Source organism: Anser cygnoides, chromosome 1 (assembly GCF_040182565.1).
Source record: "Anser cygnoides isolate HZ-2024a breed goose chromosome 1, Taihu_goose_T2T_genome, whole genome shotgun sequence".
NCBI classification, from domain to species: domain Eukaryota; kingdom Metazoa; phylum Chordata; class Aves; order Anseriformes; family Anatidae; genus Anser; species Anser cygnoides.
Window position 1 is genome coordinate 35,218,584 of NC_089873.1, and position 27,526 is coordinate 35,246,109.

A 27,526-nucleotide genomic window follows, 5' to 3' on the forward strand; every position below is an offset into this window, starting at 1 on the left:
TGAATTTATGATGCATTACAATCATTAGAACTAAGCTGCTTTACATTACTTGGTAGAGAATAAGGTTTCTGCCAGTGCTAGGTTGTTTTATTTCTTCACAACAGGTAAGGAAATATGACTGTTTCAAAAGCCATACAAATATTATCTTCAAGTGCAGTAAGATGGCTATTGTAAAGACACTTTATGTTGCTGCTTGCAGCAGAGCTCAAATATTCCTTATTCATATGAGCAAACTTGATTTAGACCTCCCCAGCCCCTCCCATTTTAAGAGAACCTTGTCTACGGGGATATATTCTCTGTTGCTATAAGGGAAGGGACTTTGTAGACAACATTATGCATGTTGTTTCCATTGTAGTCCAGGCAAAACGCAAATGCCATAAATAACTTTGCCCAGCTCCCTGCTAATATCTTCTTTTTTCCACTTGTTAAGTCCCAGGCTTCCTCTACTCATTTTTTCATGACTCGTACACTCCTTACTTGGTCATATTTTATGAAATATTCTTTTTATAGGGGAAAGCATACTTTCCCCCACATTAAAGGAAGTCATCATGTTTTGGTTGATTGCGGTCTGTGGAAAGAGTATGTGTTGAACAAGTCCACGAAAGAAATGGCATATGGCTAATATGCATAGGAAACTTCTAAAAATTTGAAAGACACATTATACAAAGCTCTTATTGTAGAAGGAAATCAAAAAGTGTGAGTCTGATGACAAACTCAAATCAGATGACAAAACATATGTGAGGTAGGTATGGGAATATGCAAAGATAAACTGGTATCTGCTCATATAATGTATAGATAAAATATACAGGTATATCATAGAATCATAGAACCATAGAATTAAAAAAATAAATAAATCAGGTCATATGTCTGAGAGCGTTGTCCAAGCACGTCTTGAACTCTGGCAGACTCAGTGCCTTGACCACTGCCCTGGGGAGCCTGTTCCAGTGCTCGACCACCCTCTCGGTGAAAAACCTTTTCCTGATATCCAGCGTGAACCTCCCCTGTAGTAGCTTCAAGCCATTCCCTTGGATCCTACCACTGGTCACCAGAGAAAAGAGGCACCTGCCCCTCCACTCCCCCTTGTGAGGAAGGTGTAGACTGTGATGTTCACTCTGTGATGTCTCCTCCAGGCTGAGCAATCCAAGTGACTTCAGCGGCTTCTCATACATCTTCCCCTCCAGACTCTTCACCATCTTTGTAGCCCTCCTTTGGACACTCTCTAATAGTTTTAATATCTTATACTGTGGCACCCCAAACTGCACACCGTACTCGAGGTGAGGCCACACCAGCACAGAGCAGAGCACGACAATCACTTCTGTCAGCCAGCTAGCAATGCTATTCTTGATGCACCCCAGGATACAGTTGGCCCTCCTGGCTGCCAGGGCACACTGCTGGCTCATGCTCAACTTGCTGTCAATCAAAACACCAGATCCCTTTCTGCGGGGCTGCTCTCCAGCATCTTGTCTCCCAGTCTGTACATATAACCAGGGTTGCCCTTCCCAGGTGTAGAATCTGGCAGTTGTTCTTGTTAAACCGCATATTGTTAGTGATTGCCCAGCTTTCAAATTTGTCCAGATCTCTTTGCAAGACCTCACAACCCTTGACAGAGTCAACAGCTCCACCCAGTTTGGTATTGTCCACTAACTTGCTCAAAAAAACTTTCAAGTCCTTCACCCAAATCGTTTTTGAAAACATTGAGGAGGACAGGTCCTAAAATGGAGCCCTGGGGAACCCCACTGGTGACAGGTTGCCAGACTGATGTAACTCCATTTACAAGAACCCTCTGGGCCTGACCCGTCAGATAATTGTTCACCCATCTTATTATGCTTTTATCTAACTGTATTCTGGTCATTTTGTGTAGAGGGATACTGTGAGAGACAGTTCAAAAGCTTTACTGAAATGCAGAAAGATTACATTGACTCGCTTCCTTTGGTCAACTAGCTGGGTGATCTTGTCATAGAAGGAAATTAAGTTTGCTAGAAATGACCTTCCCCTTGTGAGCCCATGTTGGCTGTGACCAGTAACTGTATTGTCCTTTAGGTGTTTTTCAATAACTCCCAGAATAATCTTCTCCATAATTTTACCAGGCACTGAGGTGAGACTGACAGGCCTGTAATTGTCAGGATCTTCTTTCTTGAAAACTGGAACTATGTTTGATGGCTTCCAGTCAACTGGAACCTCTCCAGATTTCTAAGACCTTTGAAGAATATTTGAGAGAGGTCCCACAATGACATCAGCCAGCCCTCTGAGTACCCTGGGATGAATCCCATTAGGCCCCATGGACTTCTATGCATCCAGGTGGAGCTGCAAATCCTGCACAAGTTCAGGGTTAACTGGGAGTTTACTGTTCCCGCAGTCACGGTCCTCCAACTTAGGACAGCTGGGGTCCCAAAGCCCATCACTGGTGTGAAAGACAGGCGAGAAGTGCATTAAATGTCTCTGCTTTGTCTATGTCCCTGTTTGATAAGTGACCATCCTCATCAAGTATCGGACCAATGTTTGCTCTGGTCCTCCTTTTCCTTTTAGAATACTTAAAAAGTACTTTTTTATTGTCCCCAACACTACTGTCCAGCTTCAACTCTAATTGAGATTTGGCTGTCCAGATTCTCTCTCTACAATGGTGAGCAGCATCCCTGTAGTCCTCCCATGTTGCCTGACCTTGCTTCCAGATGCCATACACTTTCTGCCAAAGCTCTTGAAGAAAATCCTTGCTCAACCAAGCTGGCCTTCTGCCCTTCCTGCTTGACTTTTAACGTTTTGGGTATGATTTCACTTTCAGCTCTATTGAGTAGAATGTTATTGTCATGTGTGTATATTTTGCTGTAAAAGGATAAGGAGAAATGAGAGAAAAAGAACTAAGAGAGAAAAGAGCTCATTCTTAAATTACTTATTGACTGGAAAATATTTTCCTAAATATTCTTATTAAAAAATAATAATAATTTTGGGTGTCTAAATTTTAAGTGAATTGGAAAGTGTTCTGAACCCATGGAACACTTCTAAAATTCTGGAATTGTTCATTAAGTTTTCTCTATCTTACTTTTCACTTGTCTGAAAACAGGAAAAAAAAAAAAAGTATTCTCACTTTAAGTTGACAACTGCATGTAGTTGTGCCTCTACCCCATCTCCTGCCACTCCACTACCCTGACTGCTCAGTCTCCTCTTTTGCAAAATAGTGGGAAAAATGCAAATTCTGCATGTGTTGTGATCCCATTAATATACTGCTATCTCCTGCATTTACACTCTAAATATCTTGGATGCCAAAATCTAATGAGAACACCCAGTTCCCATTTTGTACAATGTCTCTGAACAACAAATAAATTCCCTTCCCTTTCCCCCCTTCCCCTAGTATTTTGTGACCTAAATATTATTCAGATATATTTATTTACTTTATACAAATTTTCAGACGTGAGCTAGTTTACAGGCTATCAAGGAACTTGGGAAATTCCCACTTTTAAGCTTTTAAAACTGTTACCACTGAAAGTCACCATATGCATTTTATCAGATATTATTAAGAATACAATTATAATGAAAATAATGGTAAAATAATATTTTAGAAAGATTTTATATAAAGTATATATTAAATATAGTGTTACATATGTGTTAAATAACAAATGCATTTGGAACTAATCTAACAGTATTATCGACAATGACCTACATGTGATGACTTCTCAGGACTCCCCATTCTAAATAAATCCAGATTTATACTTCTCATTGCATATATTCTGAATATGACATTCCTGACATTGATGTCATTAATGACATTTAATGATCCACTCATGATTCATAATTCACAGTAAGTGGTCCACAGAAACATCGTAGCTAGTAGATTGAGTATTTTCAGTTTCAAATATAATTATACAGTGCAAGATTGAGACCAGACAGGAATATGATAACAAAGGAACTAGGCAGAGGAAGCATGTATCTTGTGCTCTGTTTGAAATTATGTATTATTGTCTGTTACGATGTGTAGGGAATCATTTCAAAGTTGAGTTAGACGTAATATTGTTCTGGAAGAAAACAAACCATAGGATGATGTGTAGGGAGAAAATGGGATATTGTATGAATATAAATACAATGGGCAGTTTGAAGAAGACAGAGAAGTCCAAATGGCAATATTAATCTTGACTGAAGTTGGTTGGATTTTTCACAGTGAATGCATTACCTGAAAAACATACTGAATTGGGTTGCAGAGAATGTATCTTACATTCATAAGAACTACTAAATAGCCTGTTCAAGGTCTTCTGAAAGAGTTTGCTTTGACTTTTTGCTCTCTGTGATGTCTGCTTGGCTTCCAAATGACAAAGTTTTGTTCTGTTTTCAGGAAAAGTAGCCAGTGATTTTTAAGAAAGTGTATAAAAAAATAATGAATCATAATAGGGAATAATAAATAGAAAGTGTTGAATAACGAACATTTCTGAATATTGTGCTCATGTGTGCATGCACATATGCAGAGAGAGAAAAGACAGTTGTTACTCAAAGAGGAAATAAAAAATCTAGGGAAATATTTGTAACTATATATTTGTAAGTTAATAACATGGTTTGCAAAAATATCTGTGAAGAATTTAAATATTAACAAGGACTGTTTTTTTTTCTTTCTTTTTTTTTTTCAGTGATTAGCTCTGAAATTAACAACATAGCTCTTACTTTCAAGTTGCTATAATTGTAGCTGCAACAATGGTATACTGTAATTGCTGTCTTTCTTTTCAGTGTTGTGATCTGCAACAATACAGAAAATCATACCCCCTTTGTAGCATCAGAATATACAGAACTTGTCTGGCAATCTGATTCATACAGGTAGCAAAATGTAAAGACAAATTGTATTGCTAAGAATTGTGATCTGCATTGACATGCGGAAGTCTGCATGTTGACCTTTAGTTACGAATTTTCAAGTTCTTTGAACTCACTAGTGAGTTCAGAAGTTTCCAGGTAAAAAAAATACTTTTAAATTGGATTAATACTCTCTATTATCCCAGGTGAAAACAATTCATTTGTGCCATTTGGAGTCCCACAACCAAATGAGGAAAAATGGTTTAAAGTTTTATCTTAAATAAGTGTTTATATTTATTTCTTAATATTTTTATGATTAATTCTTGATGAATACTGCTCTTCTGTTGCTGTTGTTTGTTTGTTTGTTTTATATTGTCTGAATATCTGAATATGTAGTTCCTGTATCTGCGCATAGCATTTTTAGTAATAGTTTATATCTTTGAGATATAGGTACTATAAATACTGTGTAACTATGCTATCCTTCAGTTTAGATTGGTATTATTTTTCCTTTGCTCCCTGAAAGTAGACAAATTAAATAGGATTTATTTTAATCTTTTCAGAAAGGTGATGCTGCTTTTAGTACAAGTGCTCAAACACAGCTATTACCAAAGTAAACAGTCTTTCACCTGTAAACATCCACAGAGAAAGAAGGAGCAGCCACTGAGATGAATGAATAATATTTCAAAGATAAGACCTCTGCAAGAAAACCATTAAATATGTCCATTGGAGCATTCCTGTACTTCTGTACCTCCTCAAATTCCTGCTGAAACCCTAAAAAGGACAAAAATTTAATGAAGTTTATTATTAATACCTTCATGTTAACTATTTGCTATAGATAATTATTTTTATTAATATTTATGTATTAGTATTATTATCTCGTATTTTTGAGAGGCAAAATGATTAAATCTTTGTTTGTTTGTTTGTTTGTTTTCATTTGAAGGAGAAATAACCTTTTGTGGCATGGGTTCATTGTGCATGTCACCAGTAGTATTATTTAGGTGGAATTTCCAGCACATTTTTAAGTTTGAAAAAGATGTGTTAACTTTAGATTCACAAAAGTACATGAGCTACTGAGGAGCTAAGTTGATTGCTGTTAAATACCACCCTGGAAAAACTCATCATCTTTTCTTCTACAGGAAACTTCCATTAAGTCTTCCAGGAGACTCACATTTGTAATTGAGTTTTCTAATGTTCATGTTGATGCACTACATTACATTTACTGCTTACTAAGTTACAAGCTGGTTGCAATGGTTTTCTGAGAAGAAAACAACAGGTTTCTGAGAAGACTGTTTGGGATTCACTTACCATGCGCTGGTTCTATTTCCAGCTATCAGCATTACAGAAGCATGCAGGCTACTGTGTGAGAAGTATGTGCCTGGTGTTACAATGTCTCTATTTAAATACATTTCCCTTACAGGTGCTTTTGTTCCATCTTATCATTGGCTTGTTCCATCCTTTCTTTCTTGTTTCTTTCCTTTTTCCAAGTTGGAAAACTCATTTATTTGCAAATATCTACCCATGTGCTTCAGTTTACTTCAGTTTACTCCGGGATACTGAAGTTAACAGGAATACAAATGTAAGTGAAGTTTTAAAAAATGCTGAAATGTTTTGGTGCTTCTGACCTCTCTCAAAATAAATATGTTAATGCAAAATTTGGAGAACTAATTTTAACTTTTTTTTTTTTTTTCCTTTTGGGTAGTCAGTGACCATAAATGTTTCTGAAAACTGCTCAGTGTTCAGCAACACACAGATTTACACTCATTTCTGATTAAATGTGATGAAGTTTCATATTGCTAGTTTCAAAAAAAAATCATAAATCATCTTCAAGACTTCAGCTTTGTGATTGACTCTTTGAACCTTTCATGAAAAAAAAACACATAGCAGAGCATACAAAAGATAATTAATATCAAGCATTGATATATATCCATTTAAATAATAATCAGCATGTCTACCCCTTGATTGAAAATGGGTACTTTTCCAACTTTTTAAAATTCATATGTGTAGAGCAATTCATTAACTTGGAGATAAATTTTCTAAATTATGTGGTCCGTAGCTCCATATACCTCAGTACCCTGGCAAACAAGAAAAAAAATTACAAGCCAGTCAACAGCTTTCATCAAAGTACGTAATGCTTCTGATATATCCGCGAAAATAATAAATAAAACAAAATAAAAACAAGTACAAGGATCTGTAATTTCTACATACAAGTAGTTCATTAGGAGTACGCACCAGCAGTGTTCATCACTTATTTATGTTTCTTCTGAATATTTCAGGAAATTCTCATATTTACAGCTGGATGTATATGTTATTGAATAAGTACATCAGTTCAAAATTACGAGCTCTGTACTCTGTAACCTTTTTCTTTTTTTTTTTTCTGAGGGGGAATAAACTTGAGAAAAGTTGTAGGCACACTGCTATCACCCAGGCTTCTATGGGATACCACACACATGATTATTGTATTTCTTATAAAAGTCCTAAAAAATATCTGAAGGTCAAATTTATAGAAATTTCATAAAATTCATTGTTCTTTCAGGACATAAGGTGATGACACTGAGGAAACACAGTCTGAGATGGGGAAGTGATGAGCAAAGCTCACCACGGCAGTGGATGGTTGAGCCATTGACTGCTTGCTTCCTGTCATGTAGTGCTTTGGGCTGCTGAGCTATTTAACTCATACTTCAGCTACCTGAAATCAGCGTTAGCCATTTCTTCTTGGTGCTATTTATTGCAAGAACATTTTTTCCTCTTTGCTTTCTGTCAGTGTTACTATATTATCTGGTTTTATGGAATCAGTGCATCCAGTTGTATGAAACAAGAAAGAAAATACTGTCAAACGCATAGAGGAGCTACAGAGAAAACTTTAGAGCCATTGTTGAACTATGTTACCTCTGTTGCTGTTACACAGACACATAGACTGTGTTCAAAAGGAGTTACCATTCCCACAAATGTGATAAAGAATCTAATACAACAAAGGTTTCCTGACTTTTTAACATGCATACCATTTTTTTTTTTTTACCTATCCACTACAGCCCTCTCTAAATACAAACCAAAGAGTAATGAGAGTAATGATAGTATTTAGCCAAAGGTTTTTGAACTAGAAACAAAAATGTCATAGATTGCTCAGTATTCTGAGTTAGTCCACCTTGAGAAAAACAAAGTATTTTTAAAACACTTTCCACCTTCATGAACAGATTTTCAACAGTATCAGAATCAAATTTGACTTGCTTTTCCTCTGAATGACAGAGACGACATTCTAAGAGTAGTACTAAGTACTAGCATAAAGCATTTGTGGTTGAAGGAATAGTTTTAAAATGAAAGGTAAGACTCTACTTTAGTAAAATACTGGAAACTCTTTGCCAAACAAAGCAAATCAGCTCCAGAAAGTGGATTTTCTCTGTAGTAAAAAATAAAAAAATACAAGTCTGACTGATATTAGCAAGTAGCTTGTCCTCATTTTAATTCTTGGAGCTCCTCTGGGTTTTCCAGCCTTGTAGGAAACAGAAACAAAATACAGCCAGACTGGAAGGATAGCTGGTGCAATGCTCTGCAGGTGCCAAAAATGTATGTGTGTTTAAATCATTTGACTTGACAGGATGCAATCTACGATACTGCATTTGTACAACTTCAAATATTATTCCATTTATTTTCAGCTTCTTTCAGGATTTCACTTTATTTGAATAAATGTCAGATTGTCAGATTGTTCAGACTGAGTCATTTCAGATTGCTCTGGGTCAATGACACTATGAACACTGTATGACATTGTTAATTTATGTTAAAAATTACATTTATATCAAAACAGGTTCTTCTCTAGTTGCCTATTAAAGATAATGCAGGTAGGAAAGTAAAAAACATAAATGCAGGGGTTGTGTATGAAAAAAATTACAGATGTGAATTATCTTAAATTGCATCTTTCATTATATCATCAAGAAATCAACCAAGAACAAATAAATTAAATTCTAAAACCTAGCTTTTTATATACTTTTTAAAAAGTGTCACTCCAGTGAATATAAATGTAGAAAAGACCCAAGGATGACTTCATTATTGAAATAAAATATAATTGTGGCAGCTTGATACTGCTACAAATATCTTGTTGGATCCTGTAGTATACTGCTACAAACCGTGTTGGAATTGTTCTGACTAGTTATTACATTTTTAAGCAGCAGATCATTCTTTTCATCCCTCACAGAAAGTGCTGTCTATTTAGGGGAGAACTAAGGTAAATATATTTTATTTTTCCTTTTAGTAAGAAAAAAAAAATGGTGGAAAAGAGAGAAGCCAGCAAGAATTCTAATGCCCTAGATTCTCTTCCTCTTATAAATTAATGGAGTGTACCTAATACATTTGGACTGATAAATGTTACTCTACCAGAGAGCTGAGCAAGATATAGATTTTATGCCAAGTAAATCTTCCTTTATTCTATTTCATGGCCTTCAAACTGATCTGATGGTATTACCTGTAGGTATAAGAAGTGGAAATATTGTTATAATCTGTTTTGCATCCTTTAAGCTTTTAGAGATATTAGATATAAGCCAGATTCAGATCATTTTTTATATGTATATTTTCCTAGGACTGGAAAAAGCAAATAAATACATGTGTACATGAGCGTGTGTGTGTATATGTCTCAGAATGCAACTTAGAGAGACTATTAAACGTATAGTGCATAATTTGAGCTCTGTATTCATTTCCACAAAAAAAAAAAAAAAAAAAAAGCAAGGAATACATTTCTGTAAAAAGAAAACTCTATTGTTCAAGTTCTGTTTAATACATATTAACACAATAGACATCTTTTAAGAGAAAAAAGAAGTGATTATTTCTTTAGGCATCTGCTTTTAAAATCTATTCAGTTAGGTAGTCTTTTTTGTTGCTTTTCATTTACAACAGTATTGCTTAACAGAAGAAGGAAGATTTAAATGGTGAGTGAAAAGTTTAACTTGGAAATGAGAGGAAAAGAGATTATTGCTACCACTGCTATTACAAGTAATAATAAATTTTATTTCTAAGCAATATATTTCACTGGTATTCACTGAAGGCCAGTCAAAGCAGCTTTGTCCTCACATTTTCCACAGTACAAGTAGACAAGTAAATGTTTTACTTAGCCATCAAAATAGGTGGCATGTTATTATAAGCTTTGTATTATGTATGTACAAGCATATGTTTATTATTATATATTTATTTGATAACATTTTGACCTCCTGTCAAATTATGGTAGTAGTAAATGTTGCCTTGCTGTAGTCATAATGTTCCTTAGCTGTTCCTTAGGGAGAAACAAACAAATCAACAAACAAAACAACAACAAACAAACTTATGATGTATAAGCATCATAAACAGTTCCTAAATGCATGAGCCAATTTCTGCCCACATAGCTGAAATAGCTTTTGCCATCTTTCCCTTGACATATGATGAAGAATATGAAAAGCTTCCATTTTTTTTTCATCCTCTTCTAAGGTGTTTGTTCCTGAGTGGCACAGTTATGGTTGCTATCTTACTCCTTCTTAGGGTCTGGTCATTACTTCAAACAGATAGATATAAAACAAAAATACAGCCAGGGGACCGTTAGCATATTATGATAATGGCCTTAAGTTTAGTTTAGGGAGTACACAGTCTTATGTGGCCAGTGGTTTGTAGGTGGTAAGGGAGAGATCAGAGTAAATATTCTTATGAGCTTCCTGACTTAACATCTGTTAGGTAGTTACTTCAGGCTTCAGGAGAGTCACAGATCCAGTAGTCCTTTAGTGCATTAACATGTGTTAATGTATAGCATGATTTTGGCAGTGATACATTATTTAAATAGCTTAATGCTGCTTCTCAAAACAAACGAACAAATAAACAAAACAACAACCAAGGTAACTGCTGCATGTGAGCATTGCTTAAGTAATTGTACAAGCTGTTAAATGTGAAGTGAAATTTGTGTATAGCTATAAAACATATGATGACGGGCAAACATCTGGAATTTAATGTAGATTCATATACATTTCTCTATGAATATGCATGATTTTATGAGACTCAAAACCAAGTATGTACACAGATGTCACAAGAAAATATTTAACCTACTCATCAGGTTGGAAGGGTTTCTAGATAACTTATGGAGTTAGCTTAAACTAATATAATGGTTTATAAAACAATATTTCCCAAATACACAAATTTTAAACCAATGACCAGAATATGCAAAAAATAGAAATAAAAATTGAGCTGTTGTAGTCAATACACATCATTACCTTGAAGAGAACATCTCAAAGAGAGTCTAATGTTTAAAATAATTTTCAATTTATAATACAGTCCAGATTTAGGTCATTTGAAAGTGCAGAGCTCAGACACATGAGGCAGCTTTGTCTTTCCTCTGGAGTCTTCATCCACTACCTACCTAAATTAATACATCTATATTTGACCTGTAGCTAACAGATCTTGTAAGTGAGGCTGATGTTGCATGCATGTCATCTGAAAAGCTGTAACTTACAATCCTGGTCCTGCTGCCACAGTTGCGATCCACAGAGATGCAGTTTTCTTGTTCCTAAACTATTTCTAAACTATCTCTCTGAAAGAATTGTGTGCTATGAAAATTGCCATTTCTGGATACCCTCCACCCCCTAAATAAAAAAATCCAAAAGCAAATATCTTCCCTAACCCCCTAAACAAACAAGAGTCTGACTCATTTTCCTGGCTTATAGAAGGAAGGAAGGATTGATGGAACAGTATTAAAGAATATGGATACTACAGTTGGTATTATTTGGGGGTAAATACTACAACAGAGTTTATTTTTGTCCTTGGTTATGTTTGGAAAAGTTTATCAGTGCTGTGCAATGCTCTGTTTTTGATCAATAGTTTTACTGAAAATAAGTTTGCAATTTAGCAATATTATTCAACAATCTTTTTTATTACCATTCCTCTCTTTCCAACAGTTGATCGTCTACTATGTGTGGATTTGCCTCATCTTTTTCATGTGGTCTCACACCTGTCCTGGCTATTCATGCTGTCTTTGTTTAATGAGAAAAGAAAGAGATTGCTGACAGGTCTTTTGCTATCTGGATAATTTCCTAAGTACTTACATAAAGGTACAATTCAATGTGCTGCCTGTGGTGAATAAATCTGTAAATAGTATGGCCAAATATTCCTATTGTCATGCCTCTTTTGTAGATTTTTTTTCTTCTCTAAGGATGAGGTAAGGAACATTTTAAGTATGAGTACAGAAAGGCAACATTTAATACTGCCATAATTTGAGGGGAGGTCAAAATATTAACAAATACTAAAAAAAATGTTCATGTGCTCAGATCAATTTTAGAAGTACTTCCATCTCATCATAAGAAAAGGATCTTGAAAATAATAAAAAATAATTATTTTGGAATGTTTGAAGTGAAATACTGTTACTGCGATTAGCAATGAGAAAAATTAAACTTTTTCTGTCAGGAAATTACATTAAAATTCATCTTTTTTTCAATAATATTGAAATAATATTGAATATCATTGATATTGGGATGAAACATTTTACTTTTAGTTAAAGAGAGTTGAATTAAAAGTTTGTTTGTTTGTTTTTTTCCTTGACCCAGAGAATATATTTATACCATTCATGTATTTTAAAAGGGCTTTCTATCTAATTCAAACATGGGCCAAACTACCAATTGTCCAAACATATCTTTATTGAAAAATTGATGATCGAAATTATCCTTATGTGTAGTTATAGGTGCACAAGTTTATTAAGACAAGAGGTAAGAATGGTGCTTTTAGCAAGTGCTCTGAACATAAGTTGTCAGTCCTTCATCTTTCACTGCCTTCTGCATACACCTTCCAGGGAGAAACCCCACCTCACTACAGTTCTTCTTGGTAGAAATGAAAGTAGTAGTTCTTCAAGGAGAAATAAAAAAGTGTCGGGTATCTCTGTAAGGTGTCATGTCAGCTAAATGTTTTGGTGCTTCTTATGTGATTTAAAATCTTTTATTAAATCTCTGGGCTATTATATATTTGGTGGGTCATTCTGTGCTGTGGGATTCTGTTTGTTGGTTTCAATACACACAGTTATGCTTAACCTAGAATTCAGTGAGCAGCAGAGCTAACAGGGCCTGCTCTCTTGTTTTATATGTCTTCAAGATGAGCCCTAACACCCTCACTTTGAGTATCTTTTACCTTCCCAGTAAAATAGCCATCTATTTTATCATCCATGCCCCCGCCTATCAGCCTTGCCCAGCTGCCAGGGCAAGAAGGTAAAGTGCTTTTACATACAGTGCTTTTACTTGGGCAGCGTTGAGTACATTTCCCAGTGTCTGTGCTGCCCTTTCATTAACAGAGGCTTCCCTAGGACCCCGGGCTCCTTGGGACCTATACTATTGAATGAATGCACAGATTGTAAGATCTAAACATCACTGAAATCTTGTAGTAAATTAGAACTTGAAATGTTCAGTCAGTCAAGCTGAAAAGTTTGTCAGTCAAGTTAATTTCAAACTGACCTCTGGATTCACAAAAGGGGGACAGGCACAGGGCAACACTATGGTAGAAGCTTATTTCCTTAAGGAAGAAAGCTAAATTTTGATCATCTGGAGTATGCTTAAGACTTTTGTTGTAGATATAGTAATTTAATATATTTAAAGCAATTCAAGCAATGGAGTCTAAAATGACAGTGTACCTATGAAGCGCACATTCTTAAATTTGTTGGAATTTGGCTTCTTTGCATCATGGAAACTCTGGTATTTATTCCTAAATAGTAATATATTTATAGAGAGAGATTTAAAACTGTTTTGCAGTGAAATCAGGTTCAGTGCTTGGCTCTCCAGTTTATGCCAGCTACCCGTTTTATATTTGAAATGTATTAGTTTTTATTACTTTTTTTTTTTTTAATTTTTGAATTGAGTAAGTTTAGTTACTGTAAAAACAGGACTATTCATAATGGTTTGGGTCAAATATAGTGCAATCAGATGGTGTGCAGGTTTACCTAAAAAGCTTTGACAACCTCTTAATCTTGATATGTAGCATGCCATCTATTCTAGTCACGGTCGTTTAAAAAACATATAATGCATGTCATGCTAAATTGCACACTAGCTGTTTGTTTAGTGTGGACATAATTACACTATAAACTGAACTGCAGTTGAAACTGAAAAACAGACTTGTAGCAATATTTTTAAAGTTTATAGGTCTTTTTGCTAAACCACATCTTAGATTTTCTCAGACAGCCTATAGTCATTTTACTGCCCCTTAATGCTCCTCTCTGGGTCAGGTAAGGGAAATGAGCCTCAGGGGCCAGAGATTTACATTCTCATTTGACGGTGTTTGTAAGTCTATGTGTAGTTTTAAGTAGGGGTCCAAGACATGCTACAGTATCAACAAGATCTGTTAGTTTGCTTGCCTGGAGATTCCCTCTGCTCTGTTAAGTGGAGTTTCGATATCCGTCTCATATGTGAAATTCTTCAGTCCTTGCACTTTCAAAACCTCCATTGACTGATCTCAGTATTGATTCCTTGTGAACTGTAACAATCCCTCTTGCTTGTCTGATGTCTTTAATCTTTTGATCCATCTCCATGACTAATCAATATTTATATTGCCATGGAGGCAGTATATATATCCATGTCCAGGCTCGTGTGTCCGCAAACAGTTTTTGTTCAACAAATTGGTATAGAAACAGCTAAACATTTTGTAGGATGGAATAGTAAGACATTCCAACATATCCTGAAGAAAATGACACGTATGATGGAGTTACTTGTTACCTGCTAATGTTTTTTTCTTTCTACCAACAGGTCCCATAAGCAGCATTTTGGTCAATAAGTATGGTAGCCGGCCAGTTATGATAGCAGGGGGTATCCTGTGTTCATTTGGCATGATTGCTTCCTCTTTCTGCAATAGCGTCTTGGAGCTTTATCTATGTATTGGGGTCGTTGGAGGTAAGAGTGTTCCTTAAAATGTGTTACTATATTTTATTTTTTCTAATGCTGTTTTACCTTACTGAGCAAGAACCCACTGTGCAAGGCATTGTACAAATGCAAAACAAGAAGGTAGCAAGATCAGTTCACTTTAGCTAGCTGAACTACCTAATTTTTTAAATTAGCTGGTATGATGTTAAATTATTTCATAGGATATTCCAGGAATAACTGATAATTTTATTCAATAGATGTTGTATGTATGCACTGTTCCATGCTTCACTGTAATTATAGTATAAAAATTGATTGGCTTGTGACAGCACTTACTACAGTAATTTGTGTGGAATTTCACATTCATTGTTTTAGCTTTCAATCACACTACATGTCAAATTGGATGGCAGAGGCTAGCAGAATTCTATTGAAAATGCAAAAACCCACTCCCAGCTTTCTGTAGGTTTATACATACATATACTCCCATAGAAAACATGACAACTTTCAGCTCAATGGCTTTCTGTTTAAAATCCAAGTCAAACCCCAAATAAAATTATTCAAATGTCATTAAAGACATGGATATTGCCAAAAGTGATGAACTAAAGTAGTCATAAAGCCAGTAAATTAAATAACCTCTTTACCAGAAGTACCTTAAAAGAACTATCTCCTCAGAATAAGGAAGGCAAATGAGATAAGAGGTGAAATATTGGCATGTAATGAATGAATAATACTTATTCTTGTGCTCCAGCTTACCTTTCTCTACACTGGGCCTAAAGGATTCCTCCTTTTTTCAATTTTTTTTTAAAGTTCTAATTTACTACATTTTAAACTTGTTCCCAGTTAAAGAGTAAAGTCTGGGCCCAGGAATGGGTCTGTCGGAGAAGAATACTTCTTTCCTGTGCCATCAAGCAGTTTCGTAGCTACTTAGCCTTTATTGCCTAGACGTCTTAATGTGGAGAGAAGGCCTGGAGGCCTCATGCACTTGGCTGATGTGGATGTGTGGTCAGCTCCCATACTTGTCGCCCTCTTCCGCAACTCTTCCACCTTTACTGGGGACTTCACTACCTGAGGAAGTAGAGCTGAACATGTTCCAAAAGAATTAGCCATTTTAAATTCCACTTTTACACACAAGTTCAATCTTAAATAGGCTGGGAAATATAAAGTGAGGAGATTTACGCATTTAAATTCACCCTACTTTCATTGTAGCTGAGATGACATTTAATAACTTTTGTGAAATGAGCCGAGAGAATTGTATTATAGCTTAGTAAATAAAAAACAGAGAGTCACGGCACTGACACCGTCATTCCTTTGTCATTCCGCTGTCTCTATCATTGCTAAAACACAGCAAGGAATTTGGGCTTTTATTGCAATGCTACAGGGGGAAATGACAGAATATCACTGTGACATAGTCTTGGCATTTACACACACGGAAAGCCATGAAGAAGTTGTATTTTTCATTCTTTTATGCTAGTTGCTTTTCATCTTCACTGAAAATCACTAGATTAGATACTGATCATTTTAAAAATAGCTTGGCAGATGTATGATATATTTTGTTTAGTGCATGGCATGCAATAATACTTTGTTTTATGTGTTGTTTAGGTCTGGGTTTGGCATTCAACTTACAACCTGCCTTGACCATGATCGGCAAGTATTTCTATAAAAAGCGTCCCATTGCTAATGGACTGGCCATGGCTGGAAGTCCAGTGTTTTTGAGCACATTGGCACCTCTCAATCAATTTCTCTTTAATGCATTTGGCTGGAAAGGAAGCTTTCTCATTCTGGGAGGACTTCTTTTGAACTGCTGTGTGGCTGGGTCACTTATGAGACCTGTTGGACCAAAACCAATCCCTCCTGTGAAAAAAGATGTTGAAAAAGGCACAGGAGATTCTACCTTGCACAAAAACAACAAGAAGTCTTTTTGGCAAACTATCAATAAATACCTAGATCTATCCCTTTTCAAACACAGAGGGTTTCTGATCTATTTGTCAGGAAATGTCATTATGTTTATTGGTTTCTTTGCTCCAATAGTATTCTTGGCTCCTTATGCCAAGCACAAGGGAATTGATGAATATTCTGCTGCTTTTTTACTATCTATTTTAGCCTTTGTAGACATGTTTGCTAGGCCTTCAATGGGACTTGTAGCAAACTCCAAATTTATCCGGCCAAAGATCCAGTACTTTTTTAGTTTTGCCGTCTTCTACAATGGCGTTTGTCATATCTTGTGTCCTCTGGCAACAAACTACACTGGCTTGGTGATATATGCTGTATTTTTTGGGTTTGCATTTGGAATGGTTAGCAGTGTTCTCTTTGAGACACTGATGGACCTCGTTGGGGCTGCCAGATTTTCCAGTGCGGTTGGACTGGTCACGATTGTGGAATGCTGCCCTGTGCTCATAGGCCCTCCTCTAGGAGGTAAGAATTTCTTTTATTATTTTTTTTCCAGACATGACAGCATAATCTTTGCAGTTTAGTATTGAATTAATATAAAACTTGTACCTAGTGTTATGTAACGCTTTCTCTGTGACTAGGAATGCACTATAGGAACACTGCACTACATCTATTAACTTTGCACTTCACAGTTTCAGACCCACGGGAAAATCTAAAGGTGTATTGCATGCATATGCAATAGATAGATTAAGAGCATATCTTGACTGGCCCATAAATCCAGGTGATAGATGTATGCTTTCCTGATAGCACTTAGTGCTATCTTTGTGGCCTTAATTTACATGTATTCAGTTCCACTTTGTTTTTCAGCAGCAGAATTCTTACTCTCCTGAATTGATCAAATCCACTGCTCAGTTTTTATGAAGATCTCAGTAAAACCTTCAACCTCATCACAGCTAGAAGAGCACATGCTTACGTTTAAAGTAGCAACTTTAGTTTGTCTGAATGAAGAGGATTTGTGTATCTAGACAGAAGAGACCAGTAGAGAGGTGCTGGAAAGGAGAGGGGCAGGCTCACCAGCCCAGGCGGGGTTCCAAGTGCTGTGCTGTGGAGCATTGTGCCCTGGCATGGACTTCACATCACACCTCCAACCATCACCAGTTGTTCAGCCTGTTTCTATAGCCAGTAGATATGTTTAAGACGATTCAATCATCCTGCCTGGATTGGAAGTTCTTAACATTGGTGACTTCTCTTTTCACTGTAAGTAAGGAGATCTCAAAAGGAACTTAGGTGTATAGCTTTGCGTATAGCTATTTGTAATTTTGGGGCTTCTGGCACCAAAAATGATGAAAAGCATCTTCTCTTCGATTATTTTCTCTTTGCTAGTTTATTTTTTGGTAAGTATTTAGTAATGCTGTTAGTGAGTTTTATAATCATAAGGTTTCTTAGCATATAAAAGACTAAAGGCATAAATGCTCAAATCTTGTTAAAAAGTATAGGTTAAACATGTGTGTGTATGTGTTGCAGTGTAAGCCCAACAATAAAAAAATACAAAGATACAGAGATTCCCAGTCCTGTGAACATACACCACACACAAATAAGCAGTGCCAGAAAGGTCAGCAAGACCATATGTGCCTAAAGGCCATTACACACGTCCACGTATTTTAAGGATTATTCTCAGTATCTGTATGAAAATAGCATTCTTGAGTGAAATTTTAAATAAGCCAAAGCTATTCCATTTACTTCAATACAATAATATGTGTAAAAGTAAATGTTCAATAGTCTACAAGATATTCCGTATTTTCCTTGTCTTTTAACATATGAGTTCATTGTGGTAATGGCAGAAGAAATGCATTCTTCTCACACAGACTCTTCCTATGCCACCTAGTGGGGGGAGTGAGCCCGTGAGTTATAGAGCCCAGTCTTTTCATTCCAGCTGTGAAATTGATATTAATATTAACTCTAAGGATATCAAATCTAATACTAATGCTGCAATAGCATATGTGAGTATTTTTCAATATATTAGGTTTGCAGATGTTTTGAAAGGCATGCATTTGTGCTATAAGTGTATGAGTAATTGATTTCTTTTGTTAAATAGAGACAATGGGGAAAAGCTAAATTGCAGTTTTGGCTAGTTCATATCCTTTAAAATATTATGCTGAATCTCATTTTTAATGTTTTGCAAGACTGCTTAGAGATAAAAACTGGTAAATAGTACTATTTACACTAATAGGTGAAATATACACTTGCAGTGCTACTTGAGTTTTTCCTAATACTAGGCTTGTGAAATAAAGAAAAGACTAAAATAATTTGATGGTTTGTAAATATGTCTCAGGTGAATTATGGCATTATGGCTGCAACCCAGTAAAAGCATCTAAATAGATACATTGTAATGGACAGGTTATCTTTTGAATTTCAGTGCTAGTGTAGCTGAGTTCAGAGCTAAATACTTGGGTATGTACAAATGTTGATTAGGGAGTTGGAAAAATCAGAAAGAATGGCTCATAAAGTGGAACCACACTTAGATTTTATTTTCCTTGTTGTGACCAAACTAATCTGAGAATTGTTAATATAATTTTAAGGTACAGGCTTCATCAAAACTCAGCAGCTGAAGATGATGGCTGAAGGGACAAGCCTTTCTATCTCTTTCACCACTCACTGGAAAATAAAAATGAAAAGCAAGCACTTGATTCACAGTGACAGCAGCCTAAGAAGGCACATTCCTCCTCATCCTATTGTCTGTATGCAGCTTCTGTGAGTGTCAGACAGTCACTCCAAAACAATAGGAAACAAAATTAGGAGGTGAATAAAATAGTAAGACAATGAAAGAATGAAAATGAAAGAACTGAAACTGTCTATCATTATTCATTAAGCTTTACTTATTTCATTCTTCAATATTTTATTGTTGTGTTTGATTCCAGTGACAATTGGTAGTTTAACCAATACAGGTTTTGTTAGAGGTCCACTCTGTGTTCTATAGAATTTGAATGCATTGAAAATGCTTTTCTGCTCCAACTTCAAAACCAGGCCAGATATAAATATTTTCCTAGAGAAATATTTGGATTATATTGAGTATTCTATTCTAAAAATGCTTTTCTCTCCTCTTGTTTTTCTATTCCAGGTTGGTTAGTGGATGTTACTGGTGAATATCAATACATGTATTTTGTCTGTGGAGTGATTGTGATTGTGGCCAGCATCTGGTTGTTCATTGGCAATGCCATTAACTATAGGCTTTTGGCAAAAGAAAAGAAGTTAGAAGATGAGAAGCAGAAAGCTGAGAAGAACACTGACTCGAAGGAGGCAGAACCATTAACAAACAATGAGAACGAAGATGCTGCCAGCAGAGCAGACAAAGCTCTTGAAGATCCTTCAGAAAGAGAAACCAATATTTAATCTGCAATGTAGCTCAGAAGGCAACATTTATGACTTCCATTAGAAATATGCCTTCAACACACAGGCCAGGTTTTCTGGTAATAATGATCAGTCACAATATTGGATGGGAACAGATTTTTGCCCCATGGCAAGACTCCAAGTTAAATTACTATCTACAGTTTATTTATTTCAGAGATACAAAATTGAGGTTACAGAGGTAGTGACTCCATGCAATGAGCCCATCCAAACTATGACTCTGGACAATCAAGAGTCAGGTAAACCACACATAAGACTTCCAGTGACAGTTTTGTTTCAAAAATACATCTAATGCAAAAGTATCTTTTACTCTTATATGGGAGGATACTTTTTGTTCATCCTTATTGTTAATGTCTGCAAAAAAAAACCTGCCCAAACTGTACTTACCACTTATGTCAAAAAACAATATAAGCTCAAAGGTCTGTTTCAAAGGACACAAGAGTACCTGAATGAAGCACAATAGAAACTTTTTTTCTCACTTGTATGCCCACTAGATCAAAATATACATTATGCCTGTATAAAGAATTATAATATGGATGTAAAAGTTAAGGTTGGAAGACAAACAACTGGTGGGTACCATCTCTAAAATGCAATAAACAGCTGAATTAGAATACGTTCTGGAGGTTATTTCCTCCTGTGATAGGTGGCTATGTTGTACTTCAACAGATACATTTGAACACAGCTCACTAATTTGAACTAACCTAAATGAAACAATTTTGAACCAGGATTTACACTGCTAACAGGAGCATCAGTTTGTTCAGTTGCGTATTCCTGTATGGTCAAAGGAACTGGACCAGACTGTGAAGCTTTCTTTCTACAGGGACTAGATTAACCCTGCTGACTAGATTTAACCTGCTGATGTTAAAAGGATCCAGGCCACCCTTGGCTTTTGTGGCCTGAATCAGTTTCATGGCAGTGACATCAGTGTAAATGCTTGGGTTTATTGGCAAGTCATCGGTTGATGGTCTCCTAAGAGGAGATGTAAGGTCTAACTGATCCTGATCCTTGCAGACAGGTAACTTCATACTAGTTCTCATCTCCTTTTCCCATGCATTTAGTGAAAAGCTACTTCTTTTTCATATTGCTGGTTTAAACAAGAATGCTGCAAGGCACATTGACAGTGCCAGTCTGGGAGCTTTGTATCAACATATCAGTTTTTTGTGAAGGGTATTTGATCTTGTGTCTATGGTTTCACACATTCACTTACACCAATTAAAATGTACACAATTTTTCCTCATCCTTTATGTAAAGGAAAGCAAAGCCTAAAATTTTACTTTACAAAAATGATTTAGCATTGCAATCTTCTGAAGGTATTAAATTAAAGTACTTCTATTCTATTTGTAGGTAAGGAAAGGTGGTATTTGTTTTGGAGAGTTGTATATAAATACTTTGGACGTTGTGAAAATCAAGGGTCTGATTCCTAAAACATGCACTGTTTATGCAGGATACACATACATTCAGTTTAGGAAAAAATAATATCATTCATTTTAGCCCTCTTTTAAATCTCAAAAAGTTGCAAATATGTTGGACTGACAGATGTTTTAAACACTCTTTGAAGTGCCAATAACAAAAGAAGAATAGTAAAAACTAGCAGATGTTACTGCTTTTGAGAAAGCAGTTTCTTAAGAATAGTGTTCAATACAATTAATTTCATTCTTTTTTTTTTTCCTTTTTTTTTTTTTCTAAAAATATTGATAGTGCTTGCCTCTGTTTTGCAGGGTTATCATCATATTTGCTATGATTTTCCACAGTAGTGCTGATCTTTTTCATTATCTCAGCAATTTTGGGGAAGAGACATCACGAATCTACTGGCAACATGGTACAGAAATAAATGTCTTTACCTAATTATGTGCAGGAAAATGAAACACCTCCTACAAGTTGTGTAGGTACACCAGCAAGAAAATAGTTGCATTTCAGAGTTTTGGGAGAAAATAAGGGTTACATGCTCAGAGTTGAGCAGTGAACTGTGTAAAGGAGAATGATTTAATCTCAGTAAAATTCCAGTTCCTTTGACAACCCTCTGTTTCAGAGAAGAAATAAATACATTGCACCTCTTTCCAAGATGTAGTCCTGCCAACACCCCATGAGGTAAAAGCATTTCTCTGGTTTTGGCTATATGGACTTAATGGGTGAATTCCAGGATCCAGTCTGTGAAGGCCCTACATGCCCAGAATCAGAAAGAGAGGAAGAGTTTCATAAACACTAAGCTTTCATACAGTTAGGAATATCAGTTATAAATGTTGGATTGCAAAAGATGAACTGAAACTTCAGCTAAAGAGTAGTCATCAGGAACATCACTCTGTTCTTTCTGTTCTTGACAGCAAGTGGTAGGAAGGCAGAGATTATTTGAAAGGAGTTGAATATAGAGGCAGAGCCAAAATGACTGAGGTGCTCATTATCTCTTTGGAAAAAAATAAAAAAAATAAAAAAATGATTAAAAATACAGGGTAGAAGACAGCAAGTGTCATCTTTTGATTTAAGCCTGTTAAATGTTGCTGTTGGGTAAAGAAGAGACTCAGAAGAAAGATGATAAAAAAAAGGCAAAAAGGCTCTTAGGAAACATGCAGGCAACTAACCTGTTCTCTGTAGGATTGCAGAATACACGTGGCATAGGAAATAAGGGAAAAACAAGCTTCTTTGAGCCATAGACACACCTGACCATGAGTAACAAAAATGATGTTACTGTCTCAGAGGAAATCAAAATTTATATAAACACAACCCTCTGCAGAGCTCCTGCTCTTTTATTACCAGTCAATTATGTTAGGAATGAAAGAGCTGCTTCACCACCACTCACCAATATACAATTTTTAATCATATAATAAGGTAAAATGATGTAGCAAGCGACTGAAACAATATAAAGTGTGAACTGACTCAAGTGAAACATTTCCTTACACCTCTTTCATTATTTTCCTCTTAAAACTGGCAACAAAACAAAAAAAAAAATCAGAATACACTTGATATAGAGGCCCTGAGCAACCTGATCTAGTGGGGGCATCCCTTCCTATGGCAGGGGGTTGGAACTACATGATCTTTGAGGTCCCTTCCAACCCGAGCCATTCTATGAGTATTATGGAATTCTGAATCCAGAGTGGGATGAAGAAGATTGGAACCATATCTATGCAAAAACTGCCTGGAATTAAAAAAATATGTCTTCCAAGTAACAGGTTCTAAAGAGGCAATTGCTTTGAATATGTAGGTCTTATTTCTAAAAGTAATAATAATAACAAATAGCCTTGCATCAATTCTATACTAAGCAGCAAAGTCTCAAAATGAGTATAACTTGCTTACAACCCGCTGAATATCATTCTTACTAGCACTAATTTTTACTGCATATCATTTCATCATAATTCTGCTTTCAGAATGAGACCTGGGTAATACACTGTCTCTCTAAATCCTCCTAGTTTCTTTAAGTTACCTCAGTCTCCAGTGTGGACCACTGCAGGGTCAAGATTAAGAAATGCCTCTGCCCTACAATCAAGAAATGTGCTCTCAAATTTGAAGATGTACCACATGCATCTGTTAGGCAGTACGGAGTCTGTAGTCTCTGTCAGTCAATGCAAGCAAATCCTGAGTTGGTCTTAATCTCCTTTATACTTCAGCCTCTTCAAACCTCTGCCATAGTGTCACTGAGTTAAATTATCATCTTAATTGTATCTGATCAATCAAGTAATGCCATAATCTTAAAATTGGTAGGAAAGGAGATTGATCAACCTACATCAATCATATTTTTCCTTTTTAACATCAAGGTTAAATTTCAAACACTTTCAGAGTACATATCCAGGTACTTTTATCTCTTTAGGTTTTTTTGACAGCATACTTCTCTAGTAGCTGGAGGGTTCTTCTGCATTGCCCTTTCCAACTCTGGAGAAAGACTTCTCACCAATAATTCTCAGTACTTGTTCAAGAACAAACGTTCACCCGTGCCACCTCTCACCATTCAACTGTGCTTGCAGTTGTTACCAGTTCTGTATCTCCCTCAAGTTCACAAAAGTATTTTTTTTGTAAGAAATGTTGTAGCATAAGTAGTTAGACTGCAATACTTTTATTTCAGGAGTGTGATTTGTGAACTGTTTTGGAAAAAGTTATCTTCAAATAGATTTTTTTTTTTTTTTTTTTTTATTTACTTTCTCCTTATGAGAATAAATTCAATGTTTCTTGGTACTGAAGTTAATGACAGCAATTTCACTGACTTCATGACTCAAAATTCACATTAATTTTAATTATTTTTTTTTTCATGCCAGCATCCAGTGTACTTAAAAAAAAAACAACACTTGACAGTGTGTACATAATTGTTTCTTCCAGAGAAGTCTGTAAAGAGTCACAAGCTGTGCTGGCAAATGAGAAGTTTCAAATGTTTTTTGCAACTATTCATAAAGATTCCATGAAGCAACAATGCATCTTATACTCACTTAAGAAGTAGGATTAATCTCACTTAGTTTTACCAATGTAGAAATCGTACTGATTTTATTTCCCATTAGAAATGCATACCTAATTGCAATTTTTATAATTTCATTTCCACTCTCATTGCTCTTGAAGGTTCTCCCCACCCCCAATTTTCCATTCTGATGTGACACAAAGATCTCGGACCTGGCATGTAGTGACTTTTGTTAAATGCTTTCTTTTCGTTGTCTTTCATCAATTGCCTGAGTAATGTTTTCCACTTGCTACTTTCAGGTCTATATGGTTGTGGGGAGGTATTATTCAGATATTTGGTAAGCTACAGATACAACATAGCTAAATTGGGTGCAGTCATCAGGATTTCATTAAACAAAGCAAATTACCATTTTTTTTTAGATGAACTTGCTGTAACTGATACTGACAATTTTGCCTAAAACAAAACTGGCAATTTTTGTTAGTTTCCCTATAGATTACTATTTTTCTACTCGCAATGAGGGATATAAAGGGAATTTTTAAAAATACTTATTATTATCAGAGATGACATCAATTTTAACAAGGCTCTCTGGATTTTTTGGGGGAGCGGGTACTTTTCTGATATTTGTGCATGTATACTTTAAAAGCCTTTGCATGTATAGACACCTTTTAAATCACAATTTGCATAAGTATTGCTATATAATTTCAACATAAATTGCATGTTATTATTTTGCAATTCATTTTTTTCTCTGTCATCTACCTCTCAATTACAGTTTGGAGACTTGTATGACCCTGGAAGAATACAGCTAACAAAAGCATAGTGGTAAAACATACAGATTATTGTAAAGTCTCGCCAATATTTTTGGCTTACAGTTATATTCTATTATATTCTAAGGCAGTGCATACTGATGACCAAATTCTTTGAATCAATTGGAATAGTTTTTAGTAAGTATGAAGACTTAAGCCATACTGGTATAGTTTTTACATTACTGAGCTGGTGTAAAAATTCAAAGTGTCATTAAAAGAAAAAGAAAAAAAAGTGTAAAAAGTGTCATTTAAGTATCCAAAGTCTACTGCCCTTTCTGTGAGATGATGCTGCCCTTTTTTTTTTTTTTTTTTCCCCGATATCTGAATTAATGAAATCAACTAAATGGAGACATTACATCATTAACACATCCACAGAGTTTTAAAAAGTATTACAGAATACTTCACATTCTTCGTCACCCCTAAAAATAAATAAATAAAATTATTTGATTTGGGAGTCATACAGAATTTTAACTTTCTTTCCCTTTGTGGGGTAGTTGGGGAAGATGATCACAAAACATTGCACTGGGGCCAAGGAAAAATGATTGTTGTTCATATCTTCTTTACAAAAACAGAGATGATTGTTTCTTCAAAGATACTCTTTTTAGTCCGCAAACCATTCTTGCCTTCTAGGACCTAGTACAGAGTCCACTGAAGCCAACATAAACAAACTATCAAAGTGAAAGAACTTTATGAAACATTGGAAATGATCTGGCTTCAGTGGAGGCTTCAGCCTTATTTTCTCCATATCAAATCTCAGGAATGTCAGATATAAAACAGCAAATGCAGGATTTGTTGCAACTGGCAAATTTAGCTATCCCTGCATAATATTCCTAATGAATCAGTTCCTAAGTTAACGCACAATATGTATTGTTTTAATAGTCTGTAAATAAACAAAAACAAAACAAAATACATTCTGAATGTAGATTATAAATATAGGGGATATATTTGAATATATATCTGATCAAATCTGTTCAACCCCTAAGGAAATTATCTATTTCCTTTCAAGCCTTCCTTCAACAGTTTAAAATCCTTTTTATTTTATTTTATTTTATTTTATTTTTCCCTGTTTTTCTTTCCAGAGCAATTAGTTTGTGTCTTTTGGAATGTACATATTAATATATATATATATAAGGGAATATAGACGCACACGTGTGTATGTGTGTATATATGTATTCCCCTATATATACAACTCTAATTTATATATATTATATATATTTGTGTGTATATAAAATATATATAATGTTTTAGAGTAAGTTGCATACTGTGCCTGATAAACGTATTTGTAAACAGATAAAAGACTGCAGCAAATGACAGAAAATTTTAAATGTTTTCTACAAGAGTATATTTTATTATTTCTCAGTTTCTGGTGGTTTCATTTATATTAAAAATTCATTCAGAAAACTGAAATATTCCATAACACTGATATGTCAATCATGACTCACTTCAAAGTTGGCTTAAAATAATTGAGAATTTTCATTGTTGTTAGACTGCAGAAATCCTCCATTGTAGAGATGTTGGTTGGTTGGTTTTGCTGTGAAAGTATTATCTACTTGATCTCTGAATAGACTGTAAAATGTAGACTGATTTTTTTCTGTTGTAGTATGTAGGTCAAGATCATATGAAATATTGATGGACATGATACTTTTGTAAAAACTATGGAAAATGAGGATACCGAAGGCCCTGCAAACAATACTCCCATAAAATTATTATGGGAAACTCTCCAGAACACGAGGCTATAAAAAACCTGACAATTTTTTGTATCTTTTCCACATTTTGTTTTTATTTTGTCTGCAAGTAGGCAAGTCAGTGAAATGTCTACATTTGTCTCTGACTCTTAAAACGTTCTACCTTAAAGCTTTTTTGAGAAAATTTTCAGAGTGGTACATAAAGCACTTAAATAAATACCTTTCCTTAAGTGTGACATAGGTGTATTTTCTGCTTACCGCTTACGTGGAAAGTTCACCATGTCTACAATCTACCAATAGAACTTGGTATTGCTATGCAATAATTCAACATGCAGTAGCCATTGTTGTTGACTAACAAATTTTTTTCTTTTTGTATTTCGCAACACTGTATGGTTTTTACTTGAATATATTGGCTAGGCTTTTTGTTTTGTTTTGTTTTGACAATCATTTATTAGCTAGAGGTGCTATTTATGTTCCAAAGAGATCTGGGTGGATGATAACATTCTCTTTCTACATGCCAAATGCATTTTTGACCTGACAAAATTCATTGTTCATAATGTATATTAACCCTGTAAAATGCTTATGCACTGCATTAAATTGTAATTATATGCATTCTTGCTCATGAACCTTTATTCTAGGCCTATACTAGTGTCTAATGTCCAGTTTGTCCATATATATTTATGGAAAAGTACAAGGAAAAAATGTGTATGATAAGCAATTAAAAAAAAAAAGAGAGAGAGAAATTAAAATAAAATTTCCATGTAAAGTTTCTGAAAA

The 27,526-nt window shown here is 35.3% G+C and overlaps 1 protein-coding gene across 4 annotated transcripts in view; it reads left to right on the top strand.

Moving 5' to 3' along the window:
* SLC16A7 (solute carrier family 16 member 7) overlaps positions 1 to 27,361 on the top strand; it is an 86,920-nt gene extending 59,559 nt beyond the window's left edge. For all 4 annotated transcript variants that reach the window (XM_048065360.2, XM_048065359.2, XM_066992368.1 and 1 more), the window contains 3 exons: positions 14,484 to 14,627; positions 16,194 to 17,006; positions 19,600 to 27,361. In XM_048065360.2, coding sequence (XP_047921317.1) covers positions 14,484 to 14,627; positions 16,194 to 17,006; positions 19,600 to 19,871 — 1,229 coding nt within the window. In that variant the 3' untranslated portion in view covers positions 19,872 to 27,361. The remainder of the gene's footprint in view (positions 1 to 14,483; positions 14,628 to 16,193; positions 17,007 to 19,599) is intronic.
* The last annotated feature ends 165 nt before the right edge of the window (positions 27,362 to 27,526 follow it).